The sequence below is a fragment of the Cheilinus undulatus genome, linkage group 18, assembly GCF_018320785.1.
Source record: "Cheilinus undulatus linkage group 18, ASM1832078v1, whole genome shotgun sequence".
NCBI lineage: Eukaryota > Metazoa > Chordata > Actinopteri > Labriformes > Labridae > Cheilinus > Cheilinus undulatus.
The window spans coordinates 41,013,335-41,034,544 of NC_054882.1; the positions used below are offsets into that span (position 1 = coordinate 41,013,335).

Genomic DNA, 21,210 nt, shown 5'->3' on the forward strand with positions numbered 1-21,210 from the left:
AATCAGAGTTTTAATGGGAAAACAGGGTCGGTACACGGGTAGGCAGTTAAACTCCAGCAGAGGTACAAAAATCGGCAGGCTAAGGCAAAGGTCCAAAGAACAAAAACAAGGTCGAGACGAGAAAGCTAAGACTATGAAAACAAAGCGCTGGGACGAGGACTATGAAGTGCAACGAACTAGCGGAAAACAAGTGAAAACCGGGTGCTAACATACTGTGGCTAATGAGTGCTAATGGTAAACAGCTGTGGTGATACGTGACAGAGGAAGCAAAACTGACGTGCAGACAAAGGGGTGCGTGATCACCAAAATAAAACCGGAAGTACTGAAACCGAGATGTAAGTGTGCAGAAAGTGACAGAAATTAAAGAAAGCAGAGGAAGACGGAGAGAGTGACCAGACAGAAAGAGAGCACCAAGTGACAGACAGCAGACATGACAAGTCCCACAACATCAGTGTTACAAAATAAAGGCTTGGACCTTTTTAAGAAGAGGGGGTTCACATCTAGTGCCATACATTGTTTCAATTAGAAATAGTAAGTATTTTAAACAATGTCAGGAGAAATTTAGTGCTTTTTTGTGTATTTTAAACTGGGAGGAATTACACTTTGATGTTTTTGACTTTCATATTAATTCTAATTCATATCTGACCTTTTCTTAGCATGCTACATCCATTTACTATAATGTTATCCTGTGAGTGTTTTACCCTGTAAAGCAGGTGTTTTCCTACATGTCATTTGCTAACCCTGTAGATGACTTTAAAAGTGTCATATTCAGTATTCATATTCATGCAAATCAGTAGTTAGTACCTGTCTTCAATTATATCCTTATTTCACAGTCCTTCCATGGTGTTTTTTAAAATTTCCAAATAAATCCCTTCATTGCTGGAGTAAAGAGTTAGATCATGAGTCAGAACTATAACATTTTCCACCAATCTTCTCACAGGTGTGGGACAAGCATCTAGAAACACTGCCTGTTGGCTCAGAGGAGGAAACAACATGAATCCTCTGAGGCAATCAATGCTGTAGATCATCAGCGTTTTGAGAAATGCTGACGTGCCTATGTGAATTTAAAGAAACGTTTGTGGAATTACTAGAACGCATTTTGATATGATGGCTGTTAATTTCATAACAATCTCTAATTACTAAAGCAGCAGAAATTCACTGAGGATGTGCAAACACTACAGACCCTTTTTTAGGTGAACTAAATATGCAGGATGTTCTCACATGACTTTGTTTCTAACACAGGGCCGTTACTCTTTGCTGCATTGGTTGCTTTAGAGCAGACCCACCTCTGCAGAGATAGATAGAGGACAATAAGGAGTTGTTCATCATCTCTCAGCCCTTTGCCTCACTGGCTGTCGAAAAAGCTCAGTAGAAGTGAACTTAAAGGACAACTCTATCAGGTGGAGATAGAAGACATCTGTGCTGAGAAGCTCTGAGCCATGCTCAGAGAAAATCCTGAAATGAGAGCTGGGATCAGTCTAATACTGACCTGAACAGAATAAACATAAATAATGGATGGATGAATGGAGTTTCTCGACCTTTCTCTGATTATTTTTATTTGCTGTTGAAATTCTTATTCGAATGTTTCCCTACAAAAATACTCCAGATAAAAGCAGCACTTGACATTTCTGATCAGCTTCATCTGAAAATAATAAGCTTGTTTTCACATGCAGCACCCTCTCATCACAGAAAGGTTATTTTATGAAGAAAAAGCAGAATATTTACCGCTTACAGAGCAACACTCTCTCCTTTTATACCTAAGGAAAGGTTTTGATTCATATCAGGGAGCCAGCAGAAAAAAACAGTCATTGTTGCTTCAGTTTTTTGAGGACATTTTAAATTCACTTTTTTATTTCTTAGAATAATTTATCCTCACAGCGAAGCTGAAGCTAAAAATACTGGAGCACAGAAAAAGAAGGGCTTAAAGAGTGACTGAACACGGATTAATGGAGTTTATTTTTGCCTTTTGGCTGGTTGGTATCTTAATCCTGCTCTGATTTCTGAAAGCTGACAGTCTGTTTGCAGGTTCATGTGCCTTTTCTACAGTTTGATAATGATTAATCACTAATTATAAGTCAGAACGCTCAAATAAAGCCTGCTGGACCTTCCTGAAGCCTTCTAGGCTTCTATTACACCGACTAACGTCACGTCCTGCTGCTGCTCAGAGAAGTCTCTACATATGAACTCATCCACCTTCTGACTTTTTCACTTTTTCTTTAAAAATAAAGTGTAATTATTTTTTTATTCCTCTTCTTGTCAGACGAGTGTTTGCTGTTATTGACGCTGCAGAGGCTCCATGAAAAACAGACGAGTTTTCTGCTGCATTTGAAGTTCTGTTTGTAGTTCAGCTCCACTCCACGTCTCCAAATGACGTGGAAACTTCTGAAATATTTTTAGATTATGTCGGCATTTCATGTGTCATTTCTCCGTCTTTAATGAGCGCTGCTACACGGCACAGATCAACCTGCAGGCTCACCTGGATCAGAAAAGTTTCAGATTAAAAACCGCTCTAATCCAAGACAGAAAAAGAAAAAGCTGCTGTTTGTTTATCACCAACATGACAAGTAACCTGTGTGAAGCTCTAAAACAGGGGTGTCAACTCAATCACAGCAGGGGCTGGATTCTGAATTTAGGTCTAAGCTGAGAGCCTAACTGGGTCAACATTTAACCAGAAACTGCCATCATCATATCATCAGTAATAAATTATGAAAAAAAACTAAGCACTGATGATATGATGATTTTAAGATTAAAAAAGTCTAAATGATAAGTTTAAAGGCTCAAAATCTGACATTAAAACTAAAACTTATAAGATCAAAAGACCAGAATCCGAAATTAAAAGTCAAAAAATGTTTTTAAAAGGCAATTACATGAGATAAATTCAAAATCATGAGTTTTAAAGGTTCAAATATGAGATAGATGAAGAAATAAAGTTGTAAAAGTCAATTTATGAGATAAAATTGTAAATCATGAGTTTTATCAGTCAAAATATGAGATACAATTCAAAATATAAAGTTTTAAAGGTCCAAATTATTAAGAAACATTAAGAAATTCAAAATCATGAGTTTGAAGGGTCAGAATATGAGATAAAATCAGTTTTATCCATCAAAATATGAAAAACAAATCACATTTATACATTTTAAACTTCACAGTATGAGATAAAAAGTCAAAACCTTGAGTTTCAGAGGTCAAAATTTAAGATAAAATTGGAAATTATGTGTTTTAAAGGTTAAAATTTGAGAATACATTTAAAATCATGAGTTTCAAAGGTGAAAATATGATTTAAAATTTAAAATTGTGAATCTTAAAGGTCAAAATACCACTTAAAAAGTAATTTTAGTAATATATGTAGTATATATAATATATAGTAATGAATTTTTCTACTCTTTACTTTTTCAAATTTTTATGACTTAAGGATTTTTTAAATCATTGAGGTTTACATTTTTATACTGAAGAAATCTGCAGACCTCATTCTTATGGGCCAGTTAATAAAACATTTTAATGCTCTTGTGGGGCCGGGTGTAACTGTACCAGGGCCGGATTTGGCCCCAGGGCCTTAAGTTTGACACCCCTGCTCTAAAATGACACAGTTCACTTTACAGGGATTAAAACAGGAAAATTATGTTTATCAGTGAATTGAGGAATGACAAGTTTGTTGCAGTCAGATGAAAATATGTCAATAATAAGTGATGTCTACCAGGGCTTCAGCAGAAAACAGACCAGGCAGATGCAATCTTCAACCCATCAATAGTCTGCTGTTGGCTCATTTCAAATAATTACAGCTGTCAAGATTAACTGCATTAATTGTGAGTAACTAAGATCCACAATCAGTGTGGGTTTTTAAAATCCGGATTTGCCTCATGCTTTATCCCTTTCAGCTCACCAATCCATGTCAGTGTCTCTCTGCAGCCCCGGTGATGTAGAATCAGTCCACCACTGCTCCTTCATGTCTCATTTCACTTAAAAAAACTCACAGACAGCTCAGAGGACAGGTCAAAGGTCATCTGACCTTGTGTTATCCAACCCTTATTTTCTTTTTGGTTCATATCGAATTCCTTTCTCTGTGGTAAAATTTATAAAATAATCTTAGAAAGTCACAAAGCTCCTTATTTTCTTTCAAAATAAAAGCTGGTCTGTTTCCAAACAGGAAGTGAATATCCATTAAATACGATAGTCACAGAGTTACCTCCAGTTTCCACATACAGCGACCGCGCAGCGATCTGCCGATGAATCATCTTGCAGAGCAAATTGCTCTCTCTCTAGTCTATCAGAGCATTTCCACAGCCCGCTCTGCAGTTCTGCAGCAGTGCATGCCTGAAGCGCCACGCTGCTCCGCTTTGTTCGAGTTTAGAAAGCTCCAAACAGGAAGTCACAAGCGTAGAATATCTGGTCCTTTTAAAATACAACACAATGCATGGACTCCCAATCGTAAATCATCACTAAATCAAACTTACGTCTCATCCTGCAGTGAGAGCAAAGGGTCACACTCAGTGGGTCACAGAGCTACAACGGCGCCATTGACCTGGAAAGGTTAACTTTTGAGGACATTTAGCCAAAAAAATTAACATAAAAGCACAGATCCTTTAATCAAACATTAATCCTTTAACTTCCTAATCTACTCACCTACTGGTGGGAGCAATAATATCATGGACTTATACCAGAAAGGATGATAGATTAACCCCAGAAGGTAAGATAGTCCATTGTTGACATATTATTCCTGCGTGAACTCACAGTTCTCCTGTGATCTCTGCCCACTGATCAGGGCTGCGTGCTGCGGTGCAGCACTCTAGACACGCTTCAAGAGGGCGAGGTCACTCGCCTTCGGTCAGAGCAAATCCACAAACCTCACAGTCACCCTGATTGTCAGTAAACAGTCACAGATATCACTGCAATTAAAATACTGTCAGAAGGCTCTCTGTGTTGAAATGTCTCACCTCATATGTACAGTGTACTCATCAACTATCTTATATCTTATCTACCTCATGTAAATCAGTCCTCATCCTAGAATGTTTTATGCTTTTGAACATGCCTGCTCATGGGCATAGCACAGGGTGGGGGGAAGGGTACTGATCACCCGGACCCACTTTAGGGAGGGGCCCTTGGGAAGCCTGCAATTAAAAGTGAGCTTTTATTTATTTATTCTTAGAAATTATTGTCATTATTGAATCAAAAGCAACTAAACAAATTAGTCAACAGACTGAAATTTGCATCAAATAAAGTGAAATAAAATACTAGGGGGCCCTGCTCCTCCCTCACAAATGTCCAAATGCTGTAGTCCAAAAAATAATGCATGTGAATTTAACCATAGTAAAAAAAATATTGCTCATACCAAGGTTATAATAGTTTGAGATTTTTCATTAGTTTTTATTTTGATTTCATTTTCTCTTTCTGTGTTCATTTCAGTTTTGTTTTTATTAGTTTTGACTGCTGGTTTGTTAGTTTAGTTCAGTTTTTATTTTGCAAAAATGCTTCGTTTTAGTTTTGTTTCTATTAGTTTTAGTGTTAGTTTTAGATTTTTTTACGGATAGATGTCGGGGCTGAGTGAAAATCATACATTTTTAGACAGGCTACTCTTCACCTTTCATTTTTTTTATTTAATGATGATATTTGAATACAACTCCAGACATAAAACTACCTCTGTGTGAAGTCTTAACCAATCAGATCAGGCAATGTTACTCTCCCAAGACTTGTATAAGGTGCCAGTCAGTCTGGTTGTGTCAAAGACTAAAACTAAGGATATTTTGTCTCCATTTTATTTTATTTTAGTTCGTTTTGTAAGCGCACTATACTGTTTTAGTTAGTTTTGTTTTTGATTTAGTTTGAGTTAATTAAAATCATTTTTGAATTTTAGTTTTAGTTATTTAGTTCGTTTTAGATAACTATAACAACCTTGGCTCATACATTGGGAAATTATGGTTCAAAAATACATTTAAATGCATAGATATTTGTAAAAAATCATGCAACATTTGTTGCTTGGCTACAAAATGTACAAATTCTTTCTTGGGGCCCAAAATCCCTGGCTACACCCCTGTGCCTGCTCAACATTCTTGCACCCTTTGCTCATCTTGCAACCATACTACCAATGCACAAGGACCTGTACATACTAGAAATGTCCTATTTTCTTTAGAAATGAAACAGCAGTTTAAGACTGGAGCAGTGTATAAAAGTATTAAACATGTCTGCCATAGTCTGACTGTCTTGATAATGCTGAAAACTGAAGAGGAAAAGGAAACTCAAAGTTGAACATCTACTGTTCAGGATCTTCTTGTAATGTCTCAAAGATCTGCTAGTAGATCTCATCTACAGGTTGGTGAGCCCTGCTCTACAGTAATGCCATAAAAATCTTCAAACCTGAAAAAACAATTGAGGGCATTTGAATCTTAAGTAAAGACTCTTTCAATTGAACTTTCACACCATGAATTAATGTTTGCAGTGACACCCTGATTTAAAAACTAATTTAATTCTGCAAGCTGACATTGACCTGTGGACCTCTGATAGATTGTGAATCATCCCTGACGTCAGTGTTTGGTGCAGAATAAGCAAGGTTGGTAATGTACTCCAATCAGAGACAGAGAAAGTTGAGCATCCCTCCAGTTAATGCATGAAAAAGTCAGAGATCTAGTCTTAAACATGAACCACTCCTCCGACTTTTAACAGTTTTTCTGCAGTTGATGCTGTTGAAGTTTTTCTGCAATCTATAAATTTAGGATTGTTAGCCTCCACAACAATCCTCCTCAGGCAGATCAGCTGTTGTAGCCAAACCACTGAATGTTGGGCGACACAACCTCATAGAACACCTTTGGATATCTGAATTGCATAAGAACCGATATACACTCCTGTTAATCAATGTGTGACCTCACAAATGCACTTCTGGAAGAATGGTCAAAAATTCCCATAAACACACTCCTTAACCTTGTGGAAAGCCTTCCCAGAAGAGTTGAAGCTGTTATAGCTGCAAAGGGTGACGTCATATTAAACCCTATGGATTAAGAGTGGGATGTCATTTAAAGGCACATATCTTTGTTTTCTTATTCAGACCACAGAAGACAAGTCTTGGATAAAACACGCCAGATGATCCAGATTTAGCAGCTTCTCCAGCGCTCCATGATGGCTAAATGCATGTTTACCAGGATGACAGCTCTCCTTATTTGTGAGGCTGGATGACATTAATAAAGCTGTGTTTTTATTTACCAGCAGAATACAGCAGATCATGTCAGCTGACAGGGCGGTTTCTAATGCATGCCATTACACATCATGTCTGCACTGCAGTCAGTATAAAGACATCTCAGACTAGCTCTGTATGCAGTTTCAGCTGTAAAATACAAACCGTTCAGGATTATCACTTGATATCTGAATGCATAAGAACCGATATACACTCCTGTTAATGAACTCTGAAAACTGAGTGAAAGATCTCATTTGCAGTGAAAGCTGATGAGTTTGGATCAGTGGATTGTGTATTTTACATTTTTATAACACAAAATTATGAGCCTAAACCAACAAAATGCAAAAAAGGCACAAATCTTTGTTTTCTTATTCAGACCACAGAAGACAAGTGATAAAACACGTCAGATGATCCAGATTTAGCAGCTTCTCACCAGCGTTGGCTAAATGCATGTTTACCGGATGACAGCTCTCCTTATTTGTGTTTTTGTCGTTTGTGTGCAGAGTGACGGTGACGGCGGCATGTAACATGGACTTCAGCCGCTTCCCTCTGGACTCTCAGACGTGCTCGCTGGAGCTGGAGAGCTGTGAGTTCATCTTTTATTCATGATTTTATAACTTATCAACAGGAAAATGAGAAAATGTGTCGAAATATGAGCGACGAGGCTGCGGGATACGCTGAATATTTCAATAATTTACAAGAGTAGTAAAGTTAAGTATTAACATATGTTGTATTTATGATTAATTCATCACATCTTCCGAAAATGAGGGTCTGAGACTAGTTACTCTGGAATAAGTTAGGCAGTCTAAATCTTTGGGGATGAGCTCATATGTGTGAATTACCCAGTAGTTCCTCTATACTGAGACAGATACATGCTGTAAGCTGTTCACTGATTCCAAAGCCAAATAGAAACAAACTGAATGCCTAAATATTTGAACACAATAGATTGCAACTATGCTAAACTCCCAGCTTGTGAAGAGGAGCAAACACCAAGATACCCAGCAGGTAGACACAGCAGCTCCTCACAGCCTTTAAAACAGTGAAAGTTTGCAAGCTGACATTGACCTGGTGACCTCTGATTAATCATCCCCTATGGATTAAGAGTGGGATGTCATTTAATCAGGGGACATATTTAACCCTCCAGTTAAGACAAGTTTATATCGCCCCCAAAAACCATGCCTGACTTTTGAAGTTTGTTGCAGTTGATGCTGTTGAAGTTTTTCTGCAATCTATAAATTTAGGATTGTTAGCCTCCACAACAATCCTCCTCAGGCAGATCAGCTGTTGTAGCCAAACCACTGAATGTTGGGCGACACAACCTCATAGAACACCTTTGGTGTGAATTAGAGCGGAGACTGAGAGCCAGGCCCTCTCGTCCAACATCAGTGTGTGACCTCACAAATGCACTTCTGGAAGAATGGTCAAAAATTCCCATAAACACACTCCTTAACCTTGTGGAAAGCCTTCCCAGAAGAGTTGAAGCTGTTATAGCTGCAAAGGGTGACGTCATATTAAACCCTATGGATTAAGAGTGGGATGTCATTTAAAGGGGACATATTTAACCCTTTTAAGACAAGTTTATATCGGCCCCCCAAAAACATGCCTGTGAAGTTTGTTGCTGAAAAAAACACTCCAGTATTGGATTTTTGCATGTCCCCTCTGTTTCAGCCCTTCTCAGAAGAAGCTGTTTCTGTTTCTGTAAATGTTAATGAGCTGTCCGACTCCGCCCCTCTCAGAAAATGGATGGGGCACTTCTGATGTTACAGACACTTTTATCCAAAGTTTAGGTCTTGACTGGGATTTGAACCATCAATCTCCCAGATTAAAGTCCGCAGGGTAACCCACTGAGCTATCTGACATTTCAGATGATAGCTGAGAAGATCAGTAGAGGAGGCGGAACTTTCCTCCAAGTAGGGGAGGGCCAACCAAACCTGGGGGCAGGTGCTTACTCCCCATGTGAGATCACTAGGGTTAAAATCTGAGAACGGCTTGTTTCAGCACACATTTCTGAAAGGTGGAGAAAGAGAGGGGGAGAGGGAATGGATTTGCACCAAGAGCAGAAAATGGACCATGCATGGTCATTAAAATCACATGGCTCCTAAATAATGACAGATTCCCTCCTTAATGAAGAATAATGAGTCCTGCCTGGGATTTAGTCTCTTTTAAAATGTGGCTCCCTCGTGCAAAAACCACAGGAGCGTTAAAAGGGTGGGTCAGTTACCTGAAGAGATCCCAAGTGAGAGCGAGAGAAACATGGCCTTCTGTCTTTTTAACTTCTTTGTCTCTGAGACTTCAAAGATCGTCTCAGGAAACGCCAGGCTCACCAGAGGCCACATCACACACTTCCACTCTCATTTCAGATTCAACACAGCCTCTGATGTTTTAATCTCCACTGCCAACTAAGTACGGCTTCAAAACATCGACCACTTTCTGTGAGACTTTTGGGTATTTGGGGGGCTATCAGGCTAAAATATAAAAGCACTGAGACTCTACCAGCTCTGAAGGTAGAGGACGGCTAGCAGCAAGGGAAAGGACTTTTCATTGTTATCGTCATTTAGGAGCTAAGAAGCAGGAAGTTTATGGAAATATTCCTCAGATTGTTTTAGGGGAAAGACATGCCGGTTTAATCATCTGCAACCATCAGTTAAATCATGTTCCCTCTCACTGTGAAAGCACTGATACTAACAAAAGACTAAGGGGAATCTCCTCAGCTTTGTCACACTTCTGTTCATGAATCCATCTGTCAGATAACTGGATTATTCTGCATCATTTACATCCACTGAAACAGAGAATCACAGAATATTAAGCTGCCCTCAGAGCCTTTTTAACAATGAAATAAAGAAAACCAGTCATGAGCTACTGCTGTGGTTCTCAACTGGTGGGTCAGGACCCAAAAGCGGGTTGCAGAGCAGTTTTCAGTGGGTCACAATAAGGTGTCTGATGAAAAATAATGGCAAAAGTCCTGAAGTCCTTAGAGGACCTGGATCAATACCTGGTCAGATTTGTTATTTTTGGTTGAGGTTGAGAAATCTATGTTTTTTCAGTGTTTAATTATAGTTACCATTTCAATGATTGAAAAACTGTTGTTGAATCAGTGTAGTATAGATGATGATTTTTCAATGTTGAAATGCCCTACATTGAATTGACATTGTTTCAATGGTGGGTGTGTGTGGGTGTGTGTGGGGGTGTGTGTGTGTGTGTGGGGGTGTGTGTGTGTGTGTGTGGGGGGGGGGGGGGGGGGGGGGTTATATTGGGTTATTCAAAGTAAAAGTCCAATCAGTTGGGTTTTGTAGTGAGACAACTCGCATTTTCATACGCTGTTAATCTGAAGTGTAGTTGAATCAAGGTTGATTCATTGTCAGAACTGATTGGAAATTCAACGTTATTTTCATGTTGACCATAGCGAGCACTTTCAATGTGTTTTTCAATGTCTGACATCAATGTTGATTGCAATCTTCAGCCTGACAGTATCGCAATGTTGATTCAATGACTTTTTGCTATCTGGGTTCTGAGGCCGGACGAGTTGAGAACCACTGATCTACTGGACAATTCTCTTTGTCTATCATGACAGTAATTGTGTTAGTCTGGCAATCATGGAGCCATGACGAGGAGGACCTCTGGCCCCAACAACGAGGTCCAAACTCCTCATTAAGCTCCCATAATCAGTATATCTGGTTAAGTAGATCTCTATTGATATTCTGGTAGGGCTGGGCAATTAATCACAACTTGGATTAAATTGCAATATGGTCTGCTGCAATTTTCAAATCGCAGAAGGTGCAATATTTCTTTAACCTGAAATTTGTGCCAAAATACCAGTTTACACCTCTTTTTTTGCAGCAGAGATGTCGTGCATAACATATCATGCAATCATTCAATTGACATATTTTGGAATAGTCTGCGAAAAAATCCAACTTTCTTTATTTTTGTACATTTTTTCTTATTGAATATGAGAATGATATAAAAATACGCACTCCCTTCAATACAAAAGTTCATATCCAATTTGCAGTACAAGTCAAGATCAGCACAATAAGTTATCTGTTGGAAGTAACATAAGATGAGGAACTTCAGAAATAATCGAATATCAAATCGGAATCGCAATATTGGGGGGAAAAAACATTGCAATTAGATTATTTTTCCAAATCATTCAGCCCTCATTCTAAGACAATAATTCAGGGTTCCTGCAGATCCTTACAAAGGAGTTTTCAAATCCAAGGCCATAAAAAAATCTTAAAAAGTTTTATTTTACTAGGGAATGGTCTCTGACTTATACGTGAATTTTTCCAGTCTTTGTTGTCTTCCTACATTTATTTGGTTTAACCTTCTGAGACCCAGGCTTGGGGTTAAGAATTTTTTAGTTTCTCCCATTTATCCTGAATAAATGGGACCGGATAAGTTTAAACTTAAGCCAGTTTAAAACTACAATAAACCACCACCCAAATTTCTGTAATTTAAAAAAAATCTAAACCAAATGTTTTTAATGAAAAAATGTGATAGTTTAGATTCGACAAAGAACAAATGACATGGAGATGAATCCTTCAAAATAAAAGCCCACTGGGCTTTTTGGTACGTTTGTCTTCTAGGCACATATCCATGACCAACTGAAAATAGCTGAAACCTACCAGATGAGAACCACGGCTTTGGGTCATAGTTTCTGGGACTGACATATAACAGTTCTTTTATTTTAATTCTTAGCCAGTGAAAATAAACTGTCGAACCCCCTGAACTGTTACATTTTTGCAGACATCTGAAGCTTTAATCAAGAACAGACTTATGAGAATGTGTCTCACTGCTAATAATGGTTAATGATAGTTGGATTTTTGTAAAACTGATCAAACTTTAAGCCAGTCTTTAAAAATATTTGTATTATTATTTATTTTTGGACCTACTTAAATATCTGTAGAGATTAAAAAAGGGAAAGAAATAAAAGATACCATAAATACAGAAATATATTTTCTTCCTCAGCATATTTTCTGAACTTAATCAAGCTTCTGGGGGCCGGCTGGGAAGCTGTGGCCTGATGTGGCCCACGGGCCTCCAGTTGATGACCTTGACCTGAGCTGTCTTTGAACAGGAAGTAGTTTTCACCAGAAAATTATGCCTGCAAATGAGAACAAAAGGCTTATCTTCCTATACAACACAGTATTTTTTTCTATTATAATTTGAGTAATTTTGTCCAGTAAGACCAGCTATGAACTAAATTTCCACTCAAAGTTTTGGAGGTCTTAGACAATTCCCTTTAGAAGTAAAACCTCAAATTCTCCTCAAATGTTTCAGTGTACTTTTCTGAAAAAGCATCAAGATATACATAGAAATTTTACCAAAAATTCAAACAAGAAAATCCTTGAAAATGCAGTAAAAATTTAAAAGGACCTTCCCCGCAAATTTCTGATATAAATTTCAAAAATAATTCTTAGTTTTCAAAATCTTAATAATTCTTTATTTAGCTTTTACTTAGTGTTATTATTCAATTCTATTGTATTTTTTTTTTAACCACCTTTCCCCTTTGTTGTGTTGCTGCAATTCCAGAATTTCCCCTCTGGGGATCAATGAAGTCTTATCTTATCTTAAATTCTCCAAATTCCCATTAAATTACCCAATAATTTCAAATTTCAAAGCAAACTGCCTTCATCTGGTGGATAACTGTAGGGTTAAATAGCTGTAATAAATAAAAATGTAAGGTTTGTTAAATAAGAGTGGTTATTGTCCCAGAGGTAAACATTACACCTGGACTAAAGACGTTACAGAAAAATACAATACTGCAGGTATATATAAAAAAAAAGTAACATGATGAAAAAGTTCATTTTCCCTTGAATTAATTCAAGAAGTGAAACTTCCACATGTTCTAGATTTATCTCATACAAAGTCAAATATCTGTCTGGTGACAGTGGTGTTGCTGTGTCTGAGTGGCCAGCCAACTGGTCTGACCTGAACCCCATAGATCTCTGAGGAACTGTCAAGAGGAAGATGAGAGACACCAGACTCAATGATTCAGACGAGCTGATGGCTGCTATCAGAGCAGAGCAACCTAACGTAGGACTACAGACTGATCGGCTTCATGCCACGTTGTATAGATGCAGTAATTTGTGTAAAAGGAGCTCCGAACTGCCTCCTAAGTGCATAAATGAGCTTAATTTTCCAGAAGGTCAGCATTTCTGTATGATAAATCTTTTTTTTTTTTTGGACTGATGTTTTATGATATTCTAATATGTAACAATAGTGGATTTCTGTGAACTGTAAGCTTTAATCATCAACATTTAAACAAACAAACAAAAAAAAAAAAAACAGAAAAATTTTGAAATACTTCTCTTTGTATCAGAAGAATCTAGAATAGGAATCAGGTTTCACTTCTTGATTTAAATCACAGGAAAAAAAATGTAACTTTCATGATATTCTTATCCTCTGAGATGCACCTGTACATGGTAAAATACAACAATGCAATGTCATGTGTTAGTGTGATTTAAATTGTGATTTTTGCATTAAAGCTATGTGTGAATAAAAAGTGTGATACTAAACCCCTAGCTCTGCAACTTTACCCACAAAAAGCCATGAAAACTACATATTTACGTCAAAAATGATATTTCAAATGGTAAAGTCCCTTATCACTTACTGATGTGACGATGGTTTGTTATTTTCAGACGCCTACACGGATGAGGACTTGATGCTCTACTGGAAGAGCGGAGACGAGTCCCTCAGCACGGACGATCGCATCTCTTTATCGCAGTTTCTCATCCAGAAGTTCCACACCACGTCTCGGCTGGCTTTCTACAGCAGCACAGGTACACACATCAGGACATGAGGAGTGGATGGACTAAAGAATCAATAAGACAAAATAGCTTATTCAGCACTGTTAGGCATAAAACATGATTATTTCATGCCATTCAAACAAGATCTGCTGTCATCAGTGCCCATGAGTCCAGTCTTTTAGATACTAAAGATAGAAATAAAGCAGTCCAACCATGAGAACAGATGTTTTCACTTTTAGTTCAACAGCCTGAGATATTCACCAACAATTCAAAGCCAACACTGTACATGAAAACAGTCCAGCTGACTTTGTGTTGAGTATAAAAGCTCTACAATCACAACAGGAGTAGAGGAAGACGACAGCAGACATTTTTCCTTAGAGATAACAACCTAGAAGTCACTAAACCATGCAACTATTATCAATATTCCTCAAAAGGTGAAAAATACTATATCAAATAAATGCATTTATAAAAGATGAAGGCAGATTTGACTGGCCTTTGCACCTAGGTGTCTGTTTGAATGGGCTGATGCTGCAGTAATTAAGAGCAGAGTGTGTGAGTCTCCAGACATGTAGGGTAGGACTGGGCAGTATATCAAGATTTTGAGATACACTATAAGGACAAAAGTATCTGGTCGCCTGACCATTACACTAACAGGGACTGTAATGACATTGGATTCAAATATGAAGTATCATTTGGAGTTGGCAGCCCTTCTGCAGCTCTAACAGCCTCCACTCTTCCTAGAGAGGATTTTCACAATCTGGAGTGTTTCTGTGGGAATGTGTGTCCATTCATTCTGTAGAGCATTGATTTTCAAACGTTTCTTGACCAAGGCACACCTAAGATCGAGCCAAAATCTCAAGGCACACCATCTCCATCCTCATGCAAAATTTCCTCTTTAACATTTCTTCAGATTTTTTTTATTTTTGGGCTTTTTGCCTTTATTCCATAGAGTAGGACAGTGGATAGAGGCGGAAAGAGGAGAGAGAGAGTGGGGAGAGACATGCAGCAAAGGGCAACAGGCTGGGTATGAACCCGGGCCACCCAGGTAGTGCCTTAGACCACTAGGCCATCTGCACCCTCCCTTTAACATTTCTTTATTACCTCCACCAAGCAGGTTATGTAATCGGATGGGTTTGTTTGTTTGTTCGTTTCTTTGTTAGCAACATAACTCAAAAAGTCATGGACAGATTTTGATGAAATTTTCAGGAAATGTCAGAAATGGTATGAGAAAGAACTGATTAGATTTTGGGACTGATCTGGATCGCCGTCTGGATCCAGAAATTTTTTAAAGGATTCTGTGCTATTGGGAGATAGGGCTAATGGCAGAGGTCTGCACTGTTACCACTTTATACCAGGAGATGGCGGACATGAGTAACTTATTCAAAGTTTTGGAGTTTATAGAGTTTGAAAGACGCACGCCCGGTAGAGGAGACGAGTCAGAGCATAACAAAGAGAAAGACAGTGAATTGTAGCGAGAATACTCACAATGCTGGGAGGAACAGAGGAATATTCACCCTCTGCCATGACTTTCAGTCATCCGGTGAGACCATGGGTGCTTCCGCCATGACAGTCCACCCATAGTGAAGCCAATGGTTTGCCTCACCTGTCTCCACCCCAGGAGGGAGTAGTCAGCGAATTAGATTTTGGGAGTCATCCGCATCACTGTCTAAATCCAGGAATGTTTTTAAAGGATTCTTCACTATTGAGAAAAGGGCTAATGGTGGAGGTCTGCGCTCTCTGATTGCTTTTCTAGTTTTTAACTTTATTTGATGGATCGTTATAGTAAAAATGCATGATATTTGAAATCCACACCACACACCTAGACGATCCTGGCCTTTACCATTTGGCAACATCTGGAGCACAAATGCAGCATACAGTTGAGCTGTATCTGCTTTAGTCACAGTTTTTGATTAAAGCAATCTGCTGTTACACACAGTTTTACACACAATATTACACAATCTCCATTCCAGTTCATCCCAAAGGTTCTCGATGGAGGTCAAGTCTCAGTCAGGTTCTTCAACACTGAACTCATCAAACCATGTCTTTATAGTCCTTGCTTTGTTTACTGGGACACAGTCATGCTAGAAAAAGGTCTTCCCCTAACTGTTGTCACACGGTTGGAAGTGTAGCATTGTGCAGAATGTCTTGGTCTGCTGAAGATAATCTGAAAAACAGCCCCAAACCATGATCCCCCTCACCCATCTGACTGGTAAAGCAGATGGATACGCCTGTTTCCGTGTTTCTCACTGGTGAATCCATCTTGCAAAGCTACCACCTGAACCGTTTGGGCCCGGTTAGAAAGTGACAGGACCAATCAGCAACGAGGGGCAGTACTTTCAGGCGGGTGGAGTCGTGACATAAGTATCCAGCAACAAGAGGCCAGTGCCATTATGGCAGAAGAGATTAGCGTGGATGCTGCTAAAGCGCCAGTTTTATCAGAACTTGACAACATTTTTTTCGTTAAAAGAACAAAGAACAGCAGTGAGTTGTTTTCTTTTAAAAAACGACAAAAGTCAAGTACTTACATGTCTATAGTCGCCATGTTTTGCGTTATTCCTCAGTAGCCGTGCATGTGCAGCTCAATGGCAGCTACGTCATTGTTTTGTTGCTCTGATTGGCCCATAGAGATGTGACAGACAGAACATTCCCCCAATCACACTCCAAGTTTTTTTCAATGTGTGAAACACATCCATCTGTTTACATCATGACTCTGCTTCACTTGAAAATACTGCCCTATTGTTGCTGTGAAACACATCCATCTGGCGTGTCAGGTTAGGCTCAAATATCATTGATAAAAAAAAAACATGTATAAATGTATTTATAGAGGGGAAATGACAGTCATGACATTTAGCAGCTATTGTGGGGGGCTTAAATGGGTTAAAACTGTATTAGAAGAAGGGAGTTTACACACACGTTTATGCTATAATCAAAACTTTTGTTCATAGAAGTCTTAAAAACCTCAAAGTTGGGTTGCTTGGTGATTTGCATTGTTGGATTGTCTCCTCCCATCTGATTGGACGTCTCCTTTCGTTTCCAGGCTGGTACAATCGCCTCTACATCAACTTCACACTGCGACGCCACATCTTCTTCTTCCTGCTGCAGACATATTTCCCCGCCACGCTCATGGTGATGCTTTCCTGGGTGTCGTTCTGGATTGACCGGCGAGCGGTGCCAGCCAGGGTCTCCCTGGGTAAGAAAATAAATAAATAAATAAATAAATAAATAAAGAGCTCACGTCAATGGAGCTTTGAAGGGACCGTGTGAGCCAGAGGAGAGTGTTTTTGTGAGACGATGAAAGCTGGCTGTGACACAGCTCCTCCACAGGGAAACACGCACACAACCCGCCTATTCTAACTCTCACTCTTCTTTGAATTACACTCGGCATCCAGGCTGTTGGTACTCTTGTCAGCCCGATGTCTGTCTCCTTCCGACGCTCTGATCCTTTCATGTCTCGTCTCTGATTAAATTCCGCTGTTAGGATGAGATGCTTTTATACTCATTGTGACAATTTCTACATCTAGGGGGCATTTTGTTTGGATTTTGTCTCCTCTTTTGTGCGTTTATATTCTTATTGCATTATTAAACATTGTTGGAGATGCATGCCTTAAAGCTTGATGTGCAGTGCTGTGAAAAACTATTTCCCCCCTTCCTGATTTCTGTTTTCTGGCATTTTTGCCACACTTAAATGGTTCAGATCATCAAACAACTTTTAACATCACACAACAATAATCTGAGTAAATGCCAAATGTTGTTTTAAATGATGATTGAGAAAAAGCCATCCAAACCTATCTGGCTCTATGGGGAAAGTCATTGCCACTCTTGTTAAATCATGAATGAACTGTGATTATAAACCATATCAACCACATACAAACCAGACCTGCTGAATGAAGAAATCCCTTAACTAGAACCTGTCTGACAGAGAAGTAGGCTAAAAGATCTCCAACACATCATGGAACCATCTAAAGAAACTCAAGAACAGATGAGAAACAAAGTCACTGACATCTATCTGTCTTGAAAGGGTAACAAAGCCGTTTCTAAGGCTTTGGGACTCCAGCCAACCATGGTGAGAGCCATTATCCACAAATGTAGAAAAACTCTGAACAGTAGTGATCCTTCTCAGGTTGCTGGCCAGCCTACAAAAATGACTCCAAGAGCGCATGAAGGACTCATCCAGAAGGTCACAGAAGAACCCTAAAGATCTGCAGGACTTAAAGGGATACTTCAACATTTTGGCAAATTTGCCCATTGCCATAATTCCTATAGTCTTAGTAATAAGTCAGTTTCCTTTAGTTGTCGGTGCAAGGTGTTTCTAGATCTGGGGGGACCGTTATACCAGCTGCACTGCTCACGCTATGTTAGCAGACGGTATTTTTGCTTTCCCTCATCAAACTCATCAAATACACAATCCAACAACTCCAAAACGCTCTCATGGACAGGTTGTGACCTGCACATTCAGCCTATTACTAAGACTATAGGACTTATGGCAATGGGCAAATTTGCCAAAATGTTGAAGTATCCCTTTAAATCCGATTGAGATGTTGTGGCATGACCTTAAACAGGCCATTCATGCTCGAAAACTCCCCAGTGTGGCAAAATTAAAACTCAGTTGCAAAGAAGAGTGGCAGAGCAGAAACATGGAGGCAGAGCAGAGAGCTGAAGTGCTGCTACTGAGGAGACTTACTCACCGCAGAGCTTCAACTTTGACCTCAGGTTGGTCAGAACCAACTGATAAAAGAAAGGGTTGTTAAAAGGTTAGAAATGTAGGAAGAAGCCAGACTGTTAAATAAGTCAGTAAAATGTTTTATAACAATCCTGTAACACACACAGAGAGCCAGTGAAGAAAGGCTAAAATGGGTTAAATCTGCTTAGATTTTCAATTTTTTAAGACAACCTTAAGTGTTATGACCAAGCTGTAGACAATCAGGGGAGATTCTTGGTGCCCAAATAAAGTAAATTTTAATAACTAAGCAATGAAAAACTTACAAAGCCTCATATTCATGCAAAGATAAAAAGGACTAAATCTCTGATAAATACTTCAGCTGGAAGAAGCTAGATCTCACATCTGAGTTCATCTGCAGGTCCATTTGCAATTCTTTGTCCAAGTTAAGGTTCAGATTTTTCACAAGGGTTTAAGGTCACATGTTTTACCCTTTAAGACAAGTTTATATTGTTCTCAGAGGTCCCCAAACATGCCTGTAAAGTTTGAAAAAAAAACACTCCAGTTTTGGATTATTGCACATCTAAAAAACCCTTCTGTTTCAGCCCTGCTCAGAACGAGCTGTTTCTGTGTCTGTGGCTTTAAATGTGAACTAGCTGTCTGCCCCCGCCCCTGACTCCGCCCCTCTCAGGAAATGGATGAGGCTTAATGGATGTGACTCTCCTGATCCTTTTCTCAGGAGAGGAAGGCAGAACTTTCTTCCAAGCGGGGAGGGCCAACTGAACCTGGGGGCAGAGCTAACTCCCCACATGACATCATGAGACAAAAATTCGAGAACAGCTTGTTTCAGCACATATACATAATATGTGATGTGCGAAGGTCTCAAGCAGGAAGGGGTCCATACTTGGGTTGGTGCACCTGCCATATGGTCCACATATGACATCCTCTGTCTGACTCACTGAGCTTGAGAAAACCTAAAGACACCCAAAGTCTACAAGGTCCAAAGAGTTAGAGACTTTGAGTATCTTTCAGTATATAATAAATATCATAAAAATGGTATACAGGTTTTGAAAACCTCTCGTTTTGTTGTCAGTTTTGTTTTGTTTTTTTTGTTTGTTTGTTTTTTTTAAGTTTGATTGAAACATCCCAGAGGTTTATCCAGATTAGAAAAGAAAAGGATTACCTGATATCATCCAGTTTTGTTAACCTTTTTAATCTTTGGAACAACCTGTTTTCAACCTTTGATCCAATCTTACATCTTTAATCCAATCAGATTATGTCTGAATAAGAGGGCTGAGGTCACAAATGCAACACCAGAGTCTAAGAAGAAGAAGAAACTCTGAGCTGCGGAGATTTAGTGTAATGGAGCGGACTGCTGTGACACGAGGATATAAACTATAAAAACAAACTGTTTTTAAGAGAAATCAAAGAAATGAAAAGCCACAGGCTCACAGACATCAGCGCTGTTTGGTTGGATTATATTACTTTATGTCTGCAGAACACCACTGACTCAGCATATTCAGAGTTTAGAGGAACTGGAGGTAAGCTTATATTGGTCTGTAGCAGTATGCACCGGTATTGCAAGATTTGTTTTGCATTTGTAAACAAATTAACCTTTAATGAATGGGGGACCTTATTCTTTTCTTGTTTACTTTAATTGATTTATATTTGAAACCTATAATTCTGCAGCTATCATATGTGCAGTCATAACCTGTCATGTCAGGACATTTCAAAGCTGCCTAGACTTGTAAAACCAGGACTAGTATGCTCACTCTTACTCAGTTCAGCAGAAGTTGACCCATCATGGACAAAGAGAGAGCAACACACTGTGATTCTTTGATAAAATTTGGAAATTTGAAATTTACAGCGATAAAGAGTCTGAAAAAGTCTTACATTGAGTAGGATCGCTGTCTGCATGTAAAGGACAGAAACACAATTTTCATTAAGTAAAAGAGGTTTCCCTCATCGATCTAATCAGCAGTGACTAGGATGGCATCTGCTGGCACAGCCATGTCTGATTTTATAACTGGAGTAATGTTTCTTAATGAGGAAAAAGGAAAAGCCAGGAGCTAGTTCTGAATATTTCTATCTGATCTGGTGGATTTTAATCATCTTAAAAGAGAAAATAAAACTTTCTTTGCAGCTCAAACAGACAGCACGGTGCACCACTTGTCTACCTTGATGCACTCTCCCTCTCTCACTATGCCTACTGTAGTAGTCTATTAGAAGGGGAAACTATATAGACAAAAGTATTTGGCCACACTTGTTTATGATTGAATTTAGGTGTTTCAATCCGATCCGTTGCCACAGGTGTATAAATTTAAGCACCTGGCCATGCAGTCACTATTTGCAAACATTTGTGATCCTAAATGGGTCGTTCTGAAGAGATCAGTTCCAGCGTGGTGCTGTGATGATGCCACCTTTGCAATCAGACTGTACGTGCAAATTATTCTCTGGGGGATATTTCACAGTCAACTGTAAGTGATATTAGAAAGTGGAAGCATTCAGGAACAACCGCAACTCAACTATCATTTGGCCGGAAGACATGCTCTCGGAAGAGTCGTAGTTGTACCAGACTTCTTCCATTTGAGGCCACTGTGCTCTTGGGATTTTTTAGTGCAGCAGGGAGTTTATGTAGCCTTCCTCAGATC

The 21,210-nt window shown here is 39.0% G+C and overlaps 1 protein-coding gene across 1 annotated transcript in view; it reads left to right on the top strand.

Annotated features, from left to right (window-relative positions):
- The window catches only part of gabrr2a (gamma-aminobutyric acid type A receptor subunit rho2a), a 77,777-nt gene that overhangs the window by 45,005 nt on the left and 11,562 nt on the right, over positions 1-21,210 (top strand). Inside the window, exons 4-6 of the mRNA XM_041812796.1 lie at positions 7,663-7,745; positions 13,795-13,935; positions 16,940-17,092. Coding sequence (XP_041668730.1) covers positions 7,663-7,745; positions 13,795-13,935; positions 16,940-17,092 — 377 coding nt within the window. The remainder of the gene's footprint in view (positions 1-7,662; positions 7,746-13,794; positions 13,936-16,939; positions 17,093-21,210) is intronic.